This window comes from Sus scrofa, unplaced genomic scaffold (genome assembly GCF_000003025.6).
Source record: "Sus scrofa isolate TJ Tabasco breed Duroc unplaced genomic scaffold, Sscrofa11.1 Contig565, whole genome shotgun sequence".
Classification (NCBI taxonomy): domain Eukaryota; kingdom Metazoa; phylum Chordata; class Mammalia; order Artiodactyla; family Suidae; genus Sus; species Sus scrofa.
The window spans coordinates 78,134-96,865 of NW_018085250.1; the positions used below are offsets into that span (position 1 = coordinate 78,134).

Genomic DNA, 18,732 nt, shown 5'->3' on the forward strand with positions numbered 1-18,732 from the left:
AGGATCCATGAAGAATAGGGTTTGATCCCTGGCCTTGTTTGGTGGGTTAAGGTTCTGGCACTGCCATGAGTTGTGATGTAAGTCACAGAGGAGGCTTGGATCCTTTGTTACTGTGGCTGTGGCTGTGGTGTAGGTCAGCAGCTGCAGTTCTGATTTGACCCCTAGCCTGGGTGCTTCCATATACCTCGGGTGTGGCCCAAAAAAGAAAAAAAAAAAAGAGCATGAAGAGCTTATAAGGACTAGAGATGGTATATACAAAAGGACATTTCTCAGTATGGGACCCCAGGAATGCTGCAGAATTATTTCTATATTTCAAATATTAATGAAATGCTAGGACTGAATCCAAGCCACAGCTGTGAATTATGCCACAGCTGCTGCAGTGGATCTTTTGACCCACTGCACTGGGCAGTAATCAAACCTGTGCCTCCACAGCGACCTGAGCCACTGCAGTTTTGGAATTCTTAACCCAGCAGGAACCCCATAAAAATGATATTCAAAGTGTATATTAATACAAAGACAGCCTTTACCAATTAATCACCACATGTATACTCTTTTCAATGATAAGTGGGTTTTTATATATCTTGCCATAATTTCAAATTTTTCGGTAATGAAATTTAGTTTTTCAAACTTTGCATACAGTTTAAGTTACATGTATAGTTATTGCTGAAAATAAGTATGTACATTTTATTTTGCTTTATTAAGCAGGAAAATACTATTAATTAAATGACAAGTTACTCTCTTTTTTTTTTTTTTTTTTTTGTCTTTTTAGGGCTGCCCCAGTGTCATATGGACGTTCCCAGGCTAGGGGTCAAATCAGAGATGTAGTTGCCAACCTAACCACAGCTCATGGCAACACCCAATCCTTAACCCACTGACCGAGGCCAAGGTTTGAACCTTTGACCTCATGGATACTAGTCAGGTTCGTTACCACTGAGCCACGACAGCAACTCCCTAAATTACTCCAATGTTAATAAGATATCAGTAGGAATTAGCACGCCAGTTGGAAAAAAAAAAGTCTTCATTGACAAGTAAAGAAGACTTCCCTGAAAATATGAATGAGAAAGAAAGAAGAAAAGCTGAAGAGAAAGAATTAATACCCTGATGTGGAGCACAGGTTTCAGGGTGAAACTGCAAAATGGTATTCCCAGTGACACTCTTGAGACTCAAATTGATGCCTCAATTTCCTCCTTGAACAACCAATTCAATTATAAGACCAAGAAGTAGCCATTATGCATGAGCAACACTTATCCTCAAACTTATCACTTGCCAAACTGATCTGTGGCAGGATGCCTTGAGACCAAGGGAGAAAGATAAGGAGGGAAGGTGAGGGTCTGTTTGTTTGTTTTGTATTTTTAGGGCCATACCCACAGCATATGGAGGTTCCCAGCCTAGGGGTTGAATTGGAGCTGTAGCCGCTGGCCTATGCCACGGCCACAGCAACATCAGATCCAAGCTGCATCTGCTACCTGATACACCATAGCTCATCACAAGGCCAGATCCTTAACCCACTGAGCGAAGCTAGGGATCAAACCTGCATCCTCATGGATGCTAGTTGGGTTCGTTTCCACTGAGCCATGATGGGAACTCCAAGGTGAGGATTTTTTTTTTTTTTTGTCTTTTTTTGCCATTTCTTGGGCTGCAACTGCAGCATATGGAGGTTCCCAGGCTAGGGGTTGAATTGGAGCTGTAGCCACCAGCCTATGCCAGAGCCACAGCAATGGCAGATCGAGCCACATCTGCAACCTACACCACAGCTCACGGCAATACCAGATCCTTAACACACTGAGCAAGGCCAGGGATCGAAACCCCATCCTCATGGTTCCTAGTCGGATTCGTTAACCGCTGTGCCATGACAGGAACTCCCAAGGTGAGGATTTTATCCGTTGGTGATTTTATAAAATTCTTCGACCACTGAAGCATAACAAACACATCTCTTTTTGAAAAGCCTATTACTTAACTCAATTGGCCCACAGAGATAGATTAGGGAGTATTAAAGTAATTTCCCTGCTATCCTATCCCTAGTTAGTTCAGTGGGCATCTGAAATTAGTGTATTTACAGTATGACTCCAAATGTAGTAAAACATGTACTTAAAGGACATACTTCAAAATGTTAACAGACTTTATATCTGGATGGTGAGTTCTAGGAACTATTTTTTTTCTTTTTTTCTTTCCGAGTGAAACAAATCAACTTTTCTACAATGAACATGAGTCATTTATGAACACTGGAAGAATATTAATAAAGTTCATAATTTCATAGAGAAATTACAAAAAATAGCCTTTTGAGAGTATTGCTTGCTCTTGATCTAATCCAAAAGATCTAACTTTGGTCCTATTGGTATTTCATCAATATACTGTAGGTACCAAAAGCGTTGTTTGGTCAAAAAGATAAGGAAACCCCAGGGAAAGTATCTAGCACACAGTAGATAATTAGTTAGACAATAAGTTATTATTTTAAATGGATATTGGGATCTGTACTAGAGGCTAGAGAACCAAGCATTAATAATATCTGAAATCTGCCCTGGAGGAACCCACAGTCTAGTAAGGGAAGCAGGTATATTAATATATCCTATTACAATATAATGTAATACAATGTATGCTTTAAACAGGTAAGAACAAAGCAGGCCTACAGAATTTAATTTTTGAAACATGGAGAGTATTTTCTACTTTGAAGGACAATCAGTCTTAGCAAAAGGCACCAATGTTCATTGAAACTTTGAGTTTGTGGCGTGGTAAACTGGGGATCTGGCTTCTCTCTAGTGTAAGGAAAATAAAATGTAGAAACTTTTATGGTAAAGACGTTCCTTCTTGGAGTTCCCACTGTGCTACAGTGGGTTAATGATCTGACTTGTCTCTGTGGAGCCACCAGTTCAAGGTGGTGTTGTCACTGCTGCAGCTCAGGTTGCTCCTGCCTCGGGTGCAGCAAAAAACAAACAAATAAAAACTTTGAAAACATTAAGTGTAGGGTGATCTCATTTCTTCTTACTCAACTCAAAGTTTTCATTGCAAAATATGAACGTGACTCCCTGTATCCATGCTTATATTTCTAAACAATTTCCAAAGTCCTTTCTGTATAACTAATCCTCATAACAACCCAACAAAGAGCACAAGGTAAAAGGCCTTCATCTCGAGATAAGGAAACTAAAACTGAGGCTTAGTCCCAAGATTAGCTAATGGTAGGTCCAGAATCTGACTCAGGTGATAATGTTTTTATAGCAGATATAATATAGCACACACATTAAGAGTTTCAAGTTATAGCTCTTCCTCTCTTTCTCTGTCTTTTTTTTTTTTTTTTTTTTTTTTTTTGGTCTTTTTGCCTTTTCTAGGGCCGCTTCCCGCAGCATATGTAGGTTCCCAGGCTAGGGGTTGAATCGGAGCTGTAGCTGCCTGCTGTAGCTGCCTGCCTACGCCAGAGCCACAGCAAGGCGGGATCCGAGCCATGTCTGCAAACTACACCACAGCTCAGGGCAACGCCGGATCCTTAACCCACTGAGCAAGGCCAGGCAGGGATCGAACCCAAAACCTCATGGTTACTAGTCGGATTCGTTAACCACTGCGCCCTGCCGGGAACTTCTTACTGTCTGTGTCTTTATCTCTCCCTTTCCACTCCCAACCCCTCCTGTTTTCTGTATTTTCTCTGCACTTCTCTTCTCTCTTTAAATAATCACCTAATTGCCTCACTAAAAAAAAAAAAAAAAAATTCAAGTTACAGCCATTCAAGTGTGTATATACTTTATACACATATGATGATCAATATTTCAATCTTGGAAAGGTCATATATCTGGTTTACCTGAATGAATGTGGAGTTAGGGAAAAAAAGAATTAGCCTAAATGTCAGTGATATGCATGGAGAGATATGCACAAATAAGACAGATTGCTGTTATCAGTGCCCTAGAGAAAAAAGTAAGCAATGAGCTGACTTCTTGCTACTCTATTATTTTCCAGAAACTTCGTATCTTGAGCTACAAAGTGTTTTTTAGTAAACACATCCTCTATCACTCTGGATTCAACTGTATTACTTGGTGGCATCCTCAACAAAAGCTATTAAACCAACACAGGAACTTACTACAGGTAAACGGATTTCAAGTCTGCAGAGTTAACAAGATTATTTCTTCTAAAATAAAATCTAGATTACCCCTAAGGGTGGTTTAGATAGGTTTTTAGAGGATCTAGTTTTGTTTTTGTTTTCCTTCCTATCTCAAGAATAGGACTACAACCACTGAAAATCATTTCTATGGCAACAACTCAAACACTAAAATTTGGTTTTCGGCTTTAGCAGTTGAAGGCACATTAGTTGTCATACTCATCCTACAGTTTAATTTTGAATCTATTAAAATACAGATAAACCAAGTAAGAAATAGCATGGCATTTAGCTGGTGATAGATCCATTAAAACCACTGATGCTTTTCAAGAGTGGTAAACAGTGGAGTTCCCGTTGTGGTAGAGTGGAAACAATCCTACCAGGAACCATGAAGTTGCAGGTTCGATCCCTGGCCTCACTCAGTGGGTTAAGGATCCAGCACTGCCGTGAGCTGTGGTGTAGGCTGCAGACGTGCTTGGATCCCATGTTGCTGTGGCTGTGGTATAGGCCAGCGGCTACAGCTCCGATTTGACCCCTAGCCTAACCTCCACATGCCGTGGGTGTGGCCCTAAAAAGCTAAAAAAAAAAAAAAAAAAAAAAAAAGTGGGAGACAGCATACAGCATACTCAAGTCATTCTTTAGTACTGTGTCTGATAAAACTAAACAGATTATAAAGAAAAATGCTAATGTACTTATGTGATACGTAAAACCTTATTCTGACCAATTCTTATTAGAAAAGGAGTCATGTTACTAAATCAAGTTGTAGCCTGTAAACTAGAATTTACCATTTCAAGTATTAGACTGTAAATTCTAAGCAATTTTAACCTAGTAAGTCATCTTGAAAGAACAGCTAAAACTGATTGAAATAATTCAATTTCACAACATTTTATACAGCATGCTTAAAATGAAATAAAGACACATTATTACACAATAATGAAGAGGCAAAGATTTGGCCTGCTGCTTGGGAAATTAGAGGGTACACTATCTAGGCTCCTTTTGGCAAGACACAGTTCCAAAAGAAACTTCTTTGTTTTCTTCAAACAATACTGTCCTGTCATAAACTAATTTTTCTTTTTCTTTTGAAAATCCAGGTGTCACTGCCGGGGTGCAAGGTAGGGTTGGGGAAAAAAAGAAAATAAAAACAGGTACGAGGTTCGGAGCCTGGGGAATCAGGACTTTCCAGTTCCTATCCCTGTCCAGCCCGAGCTCTAATTGTGACCTTGGGAAGTGACCCCGGATCAGGGACTCAGTTTCCCCTTTTCTCAACTACCATGCTTGGGGCGGAGGGTGGAATTGAGACCGGCCCCCCAAGGACTGCAGATGCCTGGGCAGCAGCAAGCTCCAGGTTCACGCAGTTCTCAGCCCTGGAAGCAGTTCGCCCCATCACTGGCTGTCTGGAAGCTATCTGCTCCCGGTTTCCCCCGGCGGGGTACCCCCGGCTCGGCCCGACGCTCCCACCTTTGTGCCTCGCTACTAGGAAGAGACCTTGTGATCATCTTCCATCCGCTCCATCTACCCTTCATTTTCACCCTGGTCCTTCCTCTTTGTGAGAACCCCTGACATCGCGGCACTCGAGAGATCCCTCTATTGGCTCTGTCTCAAGACTCCTTGCTTCCTTCAGACGTCTTCCCCTTCGCAGTGCCTTCACCTCCGGCGGAGCCCTCTACCCACACACGCCCATCCTTCCTCGAACTCTCACGTATCTCCACGCGCCTGCCTTTTGCGGAGGACCCTCAGCTCCAGCCTGAAAAAGAAGCCTCCCCCCACCTCCGCCATCGGGTTTTGGGGACCCCTCTCACCTCCGCGGTGAGAGATGTGTTTACTGAGGAATCGCTGCTTCTTTCTCTGGTGCAGCAAGGTCGGGTATTTGAGCAACAAGAAGGAGGTGACCAAGTACCCTCCCAGGGTAGAGAGAAGATAAAAAGCCGCGGAGGACGACATCTCAGCCACCGTGTGGGAAGTCTCCCACCTCCTGGCCCTCTGAACTCGGCTGAGACCGTCGCAACGGCTGCGGCGGCGGCGGTAGCTGCTCGAGGTCTGCTCGCCCCCAGCCGGTGCCGGTGGTGCAGCGCACTTGTCGGCGCCGGCTCACTACGCAGGCGCATCCGACCCCGGCAGCCGAGCAACAAAGGGGCTCCGGCACGCAAGCGCGCTCCGCTGCTGGGAAGAGCCTGCGGAGGTCCCGAAGCGAGCGATTGTCCCTCAGCATTGTGATAGGACTCTCAGCGCTCCAAAAGGAGGGAAAGCTTGGAAACCTGCCGGTACCTCCGCTGTCACTCCGACAGGAAAGGCTATTCAAGGATCGCCTTCAGGAAGGCCTGACATAATTAGAAAGTCCAAATCAGAAAGGGAAGATACCAGGGTCCATCTTTAGCCCCTACTCGAGAAATTGCAAAGAACTGTTACCGATGGAGGACTTGGAGCTTACTAAAACATGTACCCATTCATTTGTTCAGCCAAGCGAGAACTTTCCCTCCTGTTACATATACCATAAAAGGTCCTAGTTTATCAGTCAGGTCTTTGAGGGACAGCTCCTTTCCTCTCTCATTTCACTGTGAAAATGCAAACCTCATGCCTTGTATAGGTACGCAGTCAAATATTTGTTGACTTACAGGTCCCTTTAAAATAAGGAAACGAGGGAGTTCCCGTCGTGGCGCAGAGGTTAGCGAATCCGACTAGGAACCATGAGGTTGTGGTTCGATCCCTGCCCTTGCTCCTTGCTCAGTGAGTTAACAATCCGGTGAGCTGTGGCGTAGGTCGCAGAGGTGGCTCAGATCCTGCGTTGCAGTGGCTCTGGCGTAGGCTGGCGGCTACATCTCCGATTAGACCTCTAGCTTGGGAACCTCCATATGCCGCGGGAGCGGCCCAGGAAATGGCAAAAAGACAAAAATAAATAAATAAATAAATAAATAAAGGAAACCTTAACAGACTTACAGGCTATCACGTAAAAGTCTTGCTAAGACTGGAAACTCATCCTCACAAACCAAACTACTACAATTCTAAGAGCCACATTGAAGTGCAAACGTATTAGCCACAGGCTGAGGGTGAACATTTGACCAGAACTACCGGTCTCCTACAGAAATATAATGCAGAGTGACTGTTTAAATATCATATGATTCTAGGGAATTCCTGTCCTGGGTCACAGGACGGAATCTGACTAGAAACCATGAGGTTGCAGTGCAGGTTCGATTCATGGTTCGTTAAGGATCCTGCGTTTCTGTGAGCTCTGTATAGGTCACACACTTGGCTCCGATCCTGCATTGCTGTGGCTGTGGTGTAAGCTGGCGGCTATAGCTCGGATTCGACCCCTAGCCTGGGAACCTCCATATGCCCTAGATGTGGCCCTAAAAAGCTGGAAAAAAGAAAAAAAGAAGGAAAATCATGCAATTCTTGATTGTGGCCTAAAGCGAATTTCTTTCTTTTTTCCTCATCTGTAAAATTTATTTATTAATTTATTTTTTTACTAAGTGAGAGCTTCCAACTCTCACATTCTGTTAATGACTTATCAAAGATTCTACCTTCCTCTAGGAGGATTAAATAAAATTTTGAGGATTCTTGAAAACAAGGGCCTTCATTAGATTTTAAAAAGTAGCAGAAAGGAATTCATGTCGTGGCTCAGTGGTAACGAACTCGGCTACTGTCCATGAGGATTCGGGTTTGATCCCTGGCCTTGCTCAGTGGGTTAATGATCCAGCATTGCTGTGGCTGTGGTGTAGGCCAGCAGCTGCAGCTCTGATTTGACTCCTAGCCTGGGAATTTTTTATTTTATTTTATTTTTTTGTCTTTTTGCTGTTTCTTGGGCCATTCCTGCAGCATATAGAGGTTCCCCGGCTAGGGGTCAAATCGGAGCTGTAGCTGCCAGCCTACGCCAGAGCCACAGCAACGCGGGATCCGAGCCACGTCTGCAACCTACACCACAGCTTACAGCAACACCAGATCCCTAACCCACTGAGCAAGGCCAGGGATCGAACCCACAACCTCATGGTTCCCAGTTGGATTCGTTAACCACTGAGCCATGATGGGAACTCCTAGCCTGGGAATTTTTTAAAAATTGCATCAATGTGATGAGAGATATCTTCCAAGATGAAGGCCATATTTTGAGGGAAATTTACAAGAGACCTCCAAATTTAATAGACATTATTTAAACTAAAAAAGGAAGTCAGCATAAGCAATCAATTATCGTAGGGGGAAAATGTTGAAAGAGTATCAGAAATCACTGGCCTGTTTCACTGTAAAGAGAAAACTGATATCCAAAGAGGTTAAGTAGTTTCCTCAAGCCTATGCACAATGTCACCAATTTTTATTCAAGGAGTTGGAGAAGACAGTATTGATCTTCTGAAAAATGAAAGATTGGAAAATAGTCTTGCCCACCCCCCTTTTTTGCTTTTTAGAGCTCATGGCAACAGTGGATCCTTAACCCACTGAGTGAGGCCAGAGAGTAAACCCGCATCCTCATGGATACTAGTCGGGCTCATTAACAAATTAATACACAGTGTTAAGACATAAAACAAATTATCTCCAGACATCAACCTAATGAGCTGCTGTGCCAACTTAGGCCAATAAACATTATTAAGAGTATTAAATTAGGAGTTTCTGTCATTGCTCAGTGGAAAACGAATCTGACTCGTAAACATGAGGACACATGCTTGATCCCTGGCCTCACTCAGTAAGTTAAGGATCTGGCATTGCTATGGCTGTGCTGCAGGCCAGCAGCTGTAGCTCCAATTAGACCCCTAGCCTGGGAACCTCTATATGCTGCAGGTGCATTCCTAAAAAAGCAAAAAAGAGTATTAAATTTAAAAACAATCAAACTATTAGCTGGCATTTGTGCAAAATTATGCTGTTCTTATATAAAGCATAGACTAAATAACAAAAACTAAACCCAGTTTTAAAAAGACCACAGAAAGATGCAAGAGGAAAGATACAAACCAAGTTAACAAACATGCTATATGTCATAGTGCTTACCCACAGATACGTGTACAAGGCACTGTTTACCTGAGTATAAAAGGTAGGACTAAAACGAACAAAGACTCCTGAGCTATAAGATTTACAGGATACTTTAAAAAGTAAACTTAAGGAGTTCTCGTTATAGCGCAGTGGTTAACGAATCCGACTAGGAAGCATGAGGTTTCAGGTTTGATCCCTGGCCTTGCTTAGTGGGTTAAGGATCCGGTGTTGCCATGAGCTGTGGTGTAGGTCACAGATGCTGCTCAGATCTCGCGTTGCTGTGGCTGTGTATAGGCCAGCAGCTACAGCTCTGATTAGACCCCTAGCCTAGGAACCTCCATATGCCTCGAGTGAGGCCCTAGAAAAGACAAAAAAAAAAAAAAGTAAATTTAAGATAAATTGTAATTATTATCAAGAATTTATCTATGTGTCCCTCTAGTGGGAGATTTATGTATTCTCCTCAATCCTCATAACCACCCTTTGTGAGAAATAATAATTATTACCATTTTCAGGAAAATAACACTCAAGGATTAAATAAATTGTCAGGTTTCGTAAGTGGTGGAGTCAATTCTTTTTGGCTTGAATCTACTGGTATAGTACAATTTAATACATGAAAAAATATGTAACAAGAGAGGGAATAAAAATATATGATTCAGAAGCTCCCACTGTGGTGCAATGGGATCGGCAGCATCTTGACAGTGCTGGGACCTGGGTACAATCCCTAGTGGGTTAAGGACCTGGTGTTGCCACAGCTGCAGCTTAGGTCATGACTACAGGTCCAATCTGATCCCTGGCCTGGGAGCTCCACATGCCACGGGGTGGCCAAAAAGAAACACACACACACATATATCTATCTATATCTGTATCTCTGTCTGTCTGTCTATCTATCTATCTAGTTTCAATAGTTTTAGAAAGAATCAAGATTTATACTCTTGGAGTTCCCACTGTGGCACAGTGGGATCAGTGCCATCTCTGCAGTGCCAGGATGAAGGTTTGATCCTTGGCCTGGCACAGTATATCCAGCAGTGCTACAGCTGCCTCATAGGTTAGTGCAGGGGAAAGTGACTCTAAATAAACCAACATGCAAAGTCATCTTAAAAATTAGATACAGGTTAAGGACCCAGTGTTGTCCTGAGCTGTGGTGTAGGTTGAAGACGAGGCTTGGATCCTGAGTTGCTGAGGTTGTGGTGTAGGCCAGCAGCTACAGCTCTGATTTGACCCCTAGCCTGGGAACCTCCATATGCCGCGGGTGTGGCACTAAAATAATCTTTTTGGGTCTGCACCTGCAGCATATGGAGGTTCCCAGGCTAGGGGTCTAATCAGAGCTACAGCTGCTGGCCTACACCACAGCCACAACAATGACAGGTTTGAGCCACATCTGTAACCTACACCACAGTTCACAGCAAAACCAGATCCTTAACCCACTGAGTGAGGCCAGGGATCGAACCCACAACCTTACGGTTCCTAGTTGGATTTGTTTCCACTGTGTCACAACAGGAACTCCTAAAAAAATTTTTTTTAATAAAAATAAAAAATTAGATACTTCATAAGATTTACCATACTAGTCCTATGAATAGTAGGCATGGAGTTCTCACTGTGGCGCAACAGGATTGGTGGCATCTTGAGAATGCTGGGAAGCAGGTTCAATCCCCAGCCCAGCACAGTGGGTCAAGGACCTGGCATTGCCACAATTGCAGCTTAGTCAGGACTGTGGCTTGATCCAAGCTCTGGCTGGGAACTCCATGTGCTGTGAGTTGGCTAAAGAAGAAAAAAAAGCACTCAAAAATAAAATATTATTTACTTCCTACAATTTTTATTTTATTTTATTTTGTCTTTTTAGGGTGGCACCCATGCAGCATATGGAAGTTCCCAGGCTAGGGGTCAAATCAGAGCTGTAGCCGCCAGCCTAGGCCAAAGCCACAGCAACTCAGGATCTGAGCTGCGTCTGCGACCTACACCACAGCTCATGGCAATGCTGGATCTTTAACCCACCGAGCAAGGCCAGAGATTGAACCAGCAACCTCATGGTTCCTAGTCGGATTTGTTAACCACTGAGTCACAATGGGAACTCCAAAACAAAACTATTAATACATGTCCTACAGAACAATCTAGCTATGTTTCCCAAATGCAACAGACAAGAACCACGCCTAATACAAAAGTAATTGTGATTTTTAAAACTAATATAAAGGAATAATAGATAAAAAGGAAAAGGATAAAAAAAGGATGGAATGAAAGAAGAATATAATAATAATGTTCATATTGGTTCAGATTCTCCTCCTAATTAAACTACAATGGAATAGGTATAAAAATACACCTAATTAGAAGTTCCTGTTGTGGCTCATCAGGTTAAGAACCCAACTAAAAGAAGAAAAAACACACCTAATTTATAGTTTTAAATTGGTTTCCAATTATGTGTTTCTCTCTATAGATTTTATTTCATTTTATTTTGGCCACAGCATATGGAGTTCCCAGGCCAGGGAACAGATCTAAGCTGTAATTGCTACTTACACTGCAGCTGTGGCAATGCTGGATCCTTTAATTCACTGTGCCTGGCTGGGGTTCAAATCTGCATCTTGGTGCTGCAGAAACACTTTGATCCCATTGCTCCACAACAGGAACTCCTCTCTTTAGATTTTATTTTTTTCTTTTTAAGGCCATACCTGTGGCATATGGAAGTCCCCAGGCTAGGGGTCAAATCGGAGCTGTGGCTGCTGACCTACAGCACAGCCATAGCGTGCAGGATCCACGCTGTGTTTGTGATCTACCCCCAGCTTGCAGCAACTCTGGATTCTTAACCCATGGAGCAAGGCCTTGGATTGAACCTGGGTCCTCATGGATACTAGTTGGGTTCTTAACACTCTGAGCCACAATGGGACCTCCAAGAACTCCTGTCTATATATTTTAAAATTGAAACCTAAGTAACTGTTTTAAGCTGGCAGCAAGATGTGTTAAATAGATATTACATTTCATATACACTAAGACAAAAATCTCAATTTCTATTTGCTTAGCATTTCAAAACCAATGTGTCTAGGAAACTATAATCAATTACACTAGAATTTTGGTATATTAACTTATTCTGCATACTTAATTAGTAATATATCAGTGCCATCATGTTGATGCTGGTGAAAGTTAAAATGGATATGAATTGATAAAATTGGAATCACTTAGGAGTTCATATATATGGTATTTCAACAGTCCAAGAATAAAATGGTAAGAAGAAAACAATCTAACTCAGGTAGCAGAACTGTAAACCAAACAACGGACATTTTTTTTGCCATTACCAGATAACCTACTGGATCATCTTTTTTTGTTTGTTTTAATGGCCACATCTGTCTAGGAAGTTCCCAGACTAGGGGTTAAATTGGAGCTGCAGCTGCCAGCCTACACCACAGCTGCAGCAACACCGATCCGGGCACAGTGGCACTGATTCCATTGTGTCACAGTGGAAACTCCAATGCCAGATCCTTTAACCCACTGAGTGAGGCCAGGGATGGAACCTGCATCCTCATGGCTACTACTCAGATTCTTAACCCCTGAGGCACAACAGGAACTCCTGGATCATCTTGATTTCAAGATAATTTCAGGAGCACTATCTTAAGGAAATCCCAGCTAAGACATCATATTAGCAAAAACAAAGCTCTGGCTCAACATCATATGACATTCGGCTATACCAGAAATACATTTTATTACGGACAATGAAACAGAAACAAGAGAAAACAGAGGTGTCAATCACATATTTTATGTCCTTTTCTAGAAGAAGTAATGTTTATTAGGAAGTTGTACCCCTATTTACAATAAATATCAACAATATCATGAAATAGTGGAACAATGACTGTCCAAATACTGAACTCCTGTAACAAAAACACATTTGGGGTTCAAGAAAACACAGTATCACGTACCAAAAAATATCCCTACACACCAAAACCAAAAACCAGCTCAAGTTTAGGACTGTATTAGCTGGAAAGCATTCATTGTGTTATTGCTTTAAGAACCCCACGGAGCACCTTGTAACTCATCAATTGCACGTTCTCCTTTGGAGGGAAACAAGGTCCTCTCTCAGTCACATAGGCATAAGGAAATCTCAAAACCCAGAGGCCATCAGATGGGAGAGTGATTTCTTGTTTTTCCGGGTAGAATACTGGACATGGTGGTGGGCCTGGTTGAACCTGGAAAACACAGGTTATGTAATCATTTAACATTTTTTTTTTCCAGTAAGAAACACCTGAACGATAAATGCCTAAGCAAAGGATAAGTTCAAAGAGCACAAAACCACTCCAATCATATTTGATATTACATTAAGTAATCTCAAATATCATCCTGATTTACTACAGTTTTTTGGTTTTTTGTTCGTTTTTGTTTTTGTCTTTTTGAGGGCTGCACCTGTGGCATATGGAGATATGGAGGTTCCCAGCTAGGGGGTCAAATCAGAGCTGCAGCTGCTGGCCTACACCACAGCCATAGCAATGTGGATATGAACCGAATCTGTGACCCACACCACAGCTCACGGCAACACTGGATCCTTAACCCACTGAGCGAAGCCAGGGATTGAACCTGCATCCTCATGGATGCCAGTCAGATTTGGTTCCACTAAGCCATGATGAAACTCCCTCTACAGATTGTGTTTTTCTTTTTCTTTTTGGCTGCACCCCTGGCATGTGAAAGTTCCTGGGCCAGGGACTGAACCTGCACCACGGCAGAGACCCAAACCACTGCAGTCACAATGCTGGATCCTTAATCCACTGAGCCACTCTACAGATTTTGAACTTCAGGTTCTTCCTCTAACCAAATGATGTGAATTGATAATGTGACCTGATTAACACACCTCCAATTTATTTTTCAAGAAATAGAATATTAGGTATAAGAGGTAGTTAAAATTAAGATTCCCATTGTGGGTCACCAATGAACCCAGTTAGTATCCATGAGGATGTGGGTTCAATCCCTGGCCTTGTTCAGGTCTCAACACTGGGTTAAGGATCCAGTGTTGGAGTTCCGTCGTGGCGCAGTGGTTAACGAATCCGACTAGGAACCATGAGGTTGCGGGTTCGATCCCTGCCCTTGCTCAGTGGGTTAACGATCCGGCGTTGCCGTGAGCTGTGGTGTAGGTTGCAGACGAGGCTCGGATCCCGCATTGCTGTGGCTCTGGCGTAGGCCAGTGGCTACAGCTCCGATTCAACCCTAGCCTGGAACCTCCATATGCTGCGGAGCGGCCCAAGAAATAGCAACAATAACAACAACAACAACAACAACAACAAAAAAAGACAAAAGGATCCAGTGTTGCCATGAGCGAGGTGTGAGTCATAGATGTGGCTCAGATCCCGAGTTGCTGTGGCTGTGGCATAGGCCAGCAGCTGCAGCTTCAATTTGACCCCTAGCTTGGGAACTTCCATATGCCATGGGTTGGCCCTAAAAAAAAAAAAAGACAAATAATAAAATAAAATAAAATTAAGATCTTTTTTTTTCTTTGGCCACACCCAAGGAAGTCCCAGGCTAGTTCGTTTTTGTTTTTGTCAAAAACAAAACCATGTCACAGTGGCAACCAAAGCCACTGCTGTGACCACACTGGATCCTAAACTAGCTGCACTACGAGGGAACTCAAAGACCCATTTAATTAGTTTGATACCCTGTTCTTTTTTCAAATAATCAAAACAAGCATCAGCACTTTTGTTTGTGTGAGGCCAAAAAGGGTTGTATTTCTTACCTGAGGCATGAGTATTATCTGCAAAGGAGCATCAGGAACCACAACAAAAAGCCTCATAAGTTGAGCATAATGTGGTTTTAGCCCTCTGCCCTGAGATGATGACAGGATATATAAGGGCATATCACTATTCAGGGCTTTTAAAGCTGATTCCTTGGGCCCACTTCCCATAACTTTCATTACTTTGTCAGGTCCCGAGCACATAAACCTCCGACCTCGAGAGTCTTCATATTCAAAGCCCACAAATGCTCGAGCTATGTCATCTCGCCGTCTCCCTCTTCCCATTACAACTGCACTTCTCTTTCCAGGAATAGCTTTATTTGGAGCAGGCCAAGAATTTGTGTCTAAGTCTCCTTCGTCTTCAGCTCTAGTCCTGATGACAATGTCCCAAGGCATAAGATAGTTTGTTCCTGGAATGAAGCCCTGTTGGTCCAAACCAGTATGAAAATTATAAGATTTAGCGGGACCTAGTTTAACCAAAGACCAGCTGGAGAATTTGGGTAGGAGACCTTTGGGGCAATTTGAATGTAACATGCCTGGGAGATATTCAACTGTGGATGCCTGTCGATCAACCAAGTTTGGTCTCTTCTCAGTTTTTACTTCTCCTTGACCATGAACTTCTGGATTGTCTCCTCCAGCTTGTGGATCAGCTGGATAAGTACCTAAACTATCTGTGGATTGGCCTAAACTCAAAGCTAAACTCAAGCTTGTGCTCTCGCCTTGGGTTTGAGGCTCCTTTTCTTTAAGTTTATCGGCATCTGCATCTGGAGGGGCAGGAGATGACTCGTTTTTGGCAGGAGCAGGATCTGGAGTACTTGGTTCAAATACTGGGAAATTGATATGATCCAGTTTTCCACAACATTTTTCTTCCAGAAGCTATGAAGGAAGGAAAAAAAAAAAAATCCTATGACCTTTTCATGGAAAACAACACATTTTTCACTCTAAAAAGCAAGCTCAACAGCTAATGGGTAAGCAAATAGATACATATAAAGAACACTGTAAGTCACATTTACTTTTCTAGATATTTTGCTTCTGAAAATATATTTTTTTACTCAGATGGTAGTTAGCAAAAGAGAGGGAAGAGAAAGAAGAAAAAAATGTGGAGCGTACCTGATAAAAGTCATAGTTAGCTGCCTTGATATCAAAGGGATCATCTCGAGGTGCTTGTTTCCTTCCACAGTTACACGCACCAGTGGATCGAGCTCGACTGTTGTGATATAGCACAGGAGGATTTCTATCAGCCTCTGGCTTTTCTCCTGGAAAATATAAGTCACTATTAATTTTAAACACACAATTCAGAGACAAATACTTGGCATACAACTGTATCTTACCCCCAAATTTCTCCAAATAGTTCTTTGGAAATGAAAGAAGAAGAAGAAGAAAAAAAAAAAAAAAAAACCCAAAACACCAAAAACACAAAAACTTGACCAAACACACCTAATAGAAGAAGCAGGCAAAAATACAGGAAATCATACACATTTCTTAATCTAAAGCTTTAGGGTTTCTAAGGAGATTTTATCACCATAGTGACTATATTCATTTTAGTTAAACAAAAACTCCAAAATAAAAATGTTAATATGAAATTCCTGAAACTTTGTTATTTATTTGGTATTTAGTAGTCCTCATTTACTAACTCCCTAGGGCTCATTCTTAAAACACAAGAAAACAACTAGTAGTCATAAATGATTTTTCTTTTCACAGCAGCAGAACAAACTCAAATCTGATGTACCTAAATTTCTGTAGGGCTGTCTTTTTAAAATGTCAATACAGAGTGAACAAACTCTCTTAAAACAAGAATAAACACACAGTTCCAAGTTTTGATCTCAAAATGCTGAGAAAATTTTAGCTACCTGATTTAGGTAGTGAATGAAATTTATGCACACAGTGTTGATCAGTTAAACTCCTCTCCTCACAGAGCTGATGGCCATTGCTCCAAAACTTGTAGCAGTCCTCATGCAACTGCATGGCATATTTGTGAAAGGCTGGACCCCTAGCATGTTGACTATACACTCGAAGAGCCTGGGCAAGCTGGTTCTTATGGACAGTCATTGTGTAGTTATGAGGCAAATTTGACTGGTAAGCACTATGGGCCATGGGTAAAGCTTTTTGGCACCGGTTCTCTGAGAATTTTGTGTCAATATCCAAAAACCCTTCCAAGACTTTAATACTGCTTAAAATTTTAGATGTTAGCTCCCCAGTGGGAGATCCCAGGTCCTCCTCTTTCCCATCAATAGCTACTTCATATAGTTTTGAAGCTGCTGAGATCCACTTCTGATAAGTAGGAAGTTCAAAATGGGAAGGCTGTGGGTTTCTGCCCACACTGTCATCAAAACCTTTCTTGCTTAGGACGAGTTCTACATGCTGCCATAGGAATTCCCGAAGAGTGAAATCCACTAGCTGCCCTGAAGAACTGGAACTGCTGGTGTCAATGTGGAAAGAAAGCTGTTGTCGGCTCTGCTGCCTCATCACCTGGTATCGCCTGACCCAGAAAGGGGTGCAGGAACCAGCAAAGATTCAGGGTCCTTCACAGTACAATGACTTCTAAGTTGGTCCAGCAACATGCCTACTGGGTCCTCCTCCTGGCTTCCAGGCACTATGTACACAAAAGCTTGATTGGCAGGCACAGTAAAGAGACAGTTGATACTCTGATTAGTCAAGACACGACTCTTCCGGAAGATTCTATAGATCTGGTCCTCCAAGGCATGCTGCAGTCTCCTTTTGGGAGAATGCTTCTTGGGCTTGTCTGGATGAGCTGGGTCTTGGTTCCGAGGGGGTTCCACCTTGAGTGCTCCATTGAGTTGAAAGAGGAAAAGGAGTCTAGGTGGGCAAGGTCGGCAGTTTAGCTTCCAGTCTTTGCCAACTGGACAATCCTTAATGGCTGTTTTGAGGAGGGGCAGTACTTTCTGTCGCAGTCCATCTAGGGCTCTGAATACTCGATCATAAGTGATGTCAAAGGAACAAGTGGGATGGACCAGAAGCAGGATATGACAGACGGAGAAAAGGTAAAGTAGACTGAGGCACTGCAATTTCTCTTGATGCTTCCAGAACTCGTGCGCTTCTGCATGAGGTAAAGAGAGGCCGCCTCCCGCTTCTCCGCTCTGAAGGGCCCGGCAAGCCCGCAGAAGCTGGGAATTGTCACAGATGGAAGTAAGAAGAAGATACAGAACTTTGCTTTCCTGGTTGTAATAGGCTTGCAGGAGGCTGTAGTCTTGGGAACCTGGCTCAGTTCGATTCCCTTCCGCGGCAGCTACACCTCCCCGAACTGGATCCCCGGAACCGGCACCTGCCCCAGGGTCCCCGGCTCCACCAGCCTCCCCGACGGCCCCAGCCTCGGTCCTGATTCCAGGCCCCGAGTCTCCAGGATCTTCCTGGCGAAAGAGGGGAAAGACTTGTCGGTCGCAAACCGTGTTCACAAGTGAAAACTTCTCGGAATTCAGGCGCAGAGCCGTCTTGCCGAAGATTCCCACCACGCAGATCTCATCCTCCCGCCAAGGAGGCTCTGGTCCGCCAGCTGCGCTGCTACCGCCCTCGGTAGGGGACCCCTCGGGACTTTCAGCGCCTGTCCAGGCTGAAGCGCCCATCAGAAGCTCTCGCAAGCTGACAGGACCCGCCATGGTGCGGAGACTACTCTAGAGTTCTTCCGGTCCGCACCGTAAACGCAACCGGCTCTCGTCCGCGTTTGAAATCCGTCCTCTGCTTCTTCAGTTCTGCTTTCTACTTTCACTTTAGGTTCCGCCTGGCGCTTCAGCTGTCCTAGTTTTTCACCTAGGTTTTACCTAATCCTGCACCTCAGCTGGTTTAAAGTTTCCTTAACCATAAACTATAGGAGTTGAGATATCAGAAAAACATTTGGAAGCAGTTAGTTTTTGTTTGTTCTGGAAAAACAACACGTTTAATGAGCATTGAAAGTTACAAAATCATCTTAGTGAAAAGGAGAGAGTGTGTGACAATTCTAAAATGACAATAATTACGCGAAAGATAAGGCAGAAGTATGTTGTTTGGAAGAGGAATT

At 43.1% G+C, this 18,732-nt stretch overlaps 2 protein-coding genes across 2 annotated transcripts in view; both read right to left on the minus strand.

Annotated features, from left to right (window-relative positions):
• Nucleotides 1-6,174, minus strand: part of LOC100739561 (glycerophosphodiester phosphodiesterase domain-containing protein 1) — a 45,620-nt gene extending 39,446 nt beyond the window's left edge. Inside the window, exon 1 of the mRNA XM_021082208.1 lies at nucleotides 5,878-6,174. Within this exon, the coding sequence (XP_020937867.1) occupies nucleotides 5,878-6,019 (142 nt within the window). The 5' untranslated portion in view covers nucleotides 6,020-6,174. The remainder of the gene's footprint in view (nucleotides 1-5,877) is intronic.
• Nucleotides 6,175-12,680: 6,506 nt separating this feature from the next.
• On the minus strand, nucleotides 12,681-18,377 carry LOC110258923 (protein SMG8-like). Its single transcript, XM_021082209.1, is given in 5 exon segments — nucleotides 12,681-13,191; nucleotides 14,724-15,596; nucleotides 15,831-15,976; nucleotides 16,571-17,203; nucleotides 17,206-18,377. Coding segments are annotated over 5 exon segments (2,979 nt in total). The 5' UTR covers nucleotides 18,335-18,377; the 3' UTR covers nucleotides 12,681-12,993.
• Nucleotides 18,378-18,732: the final 355 nt, after the last annotated feature.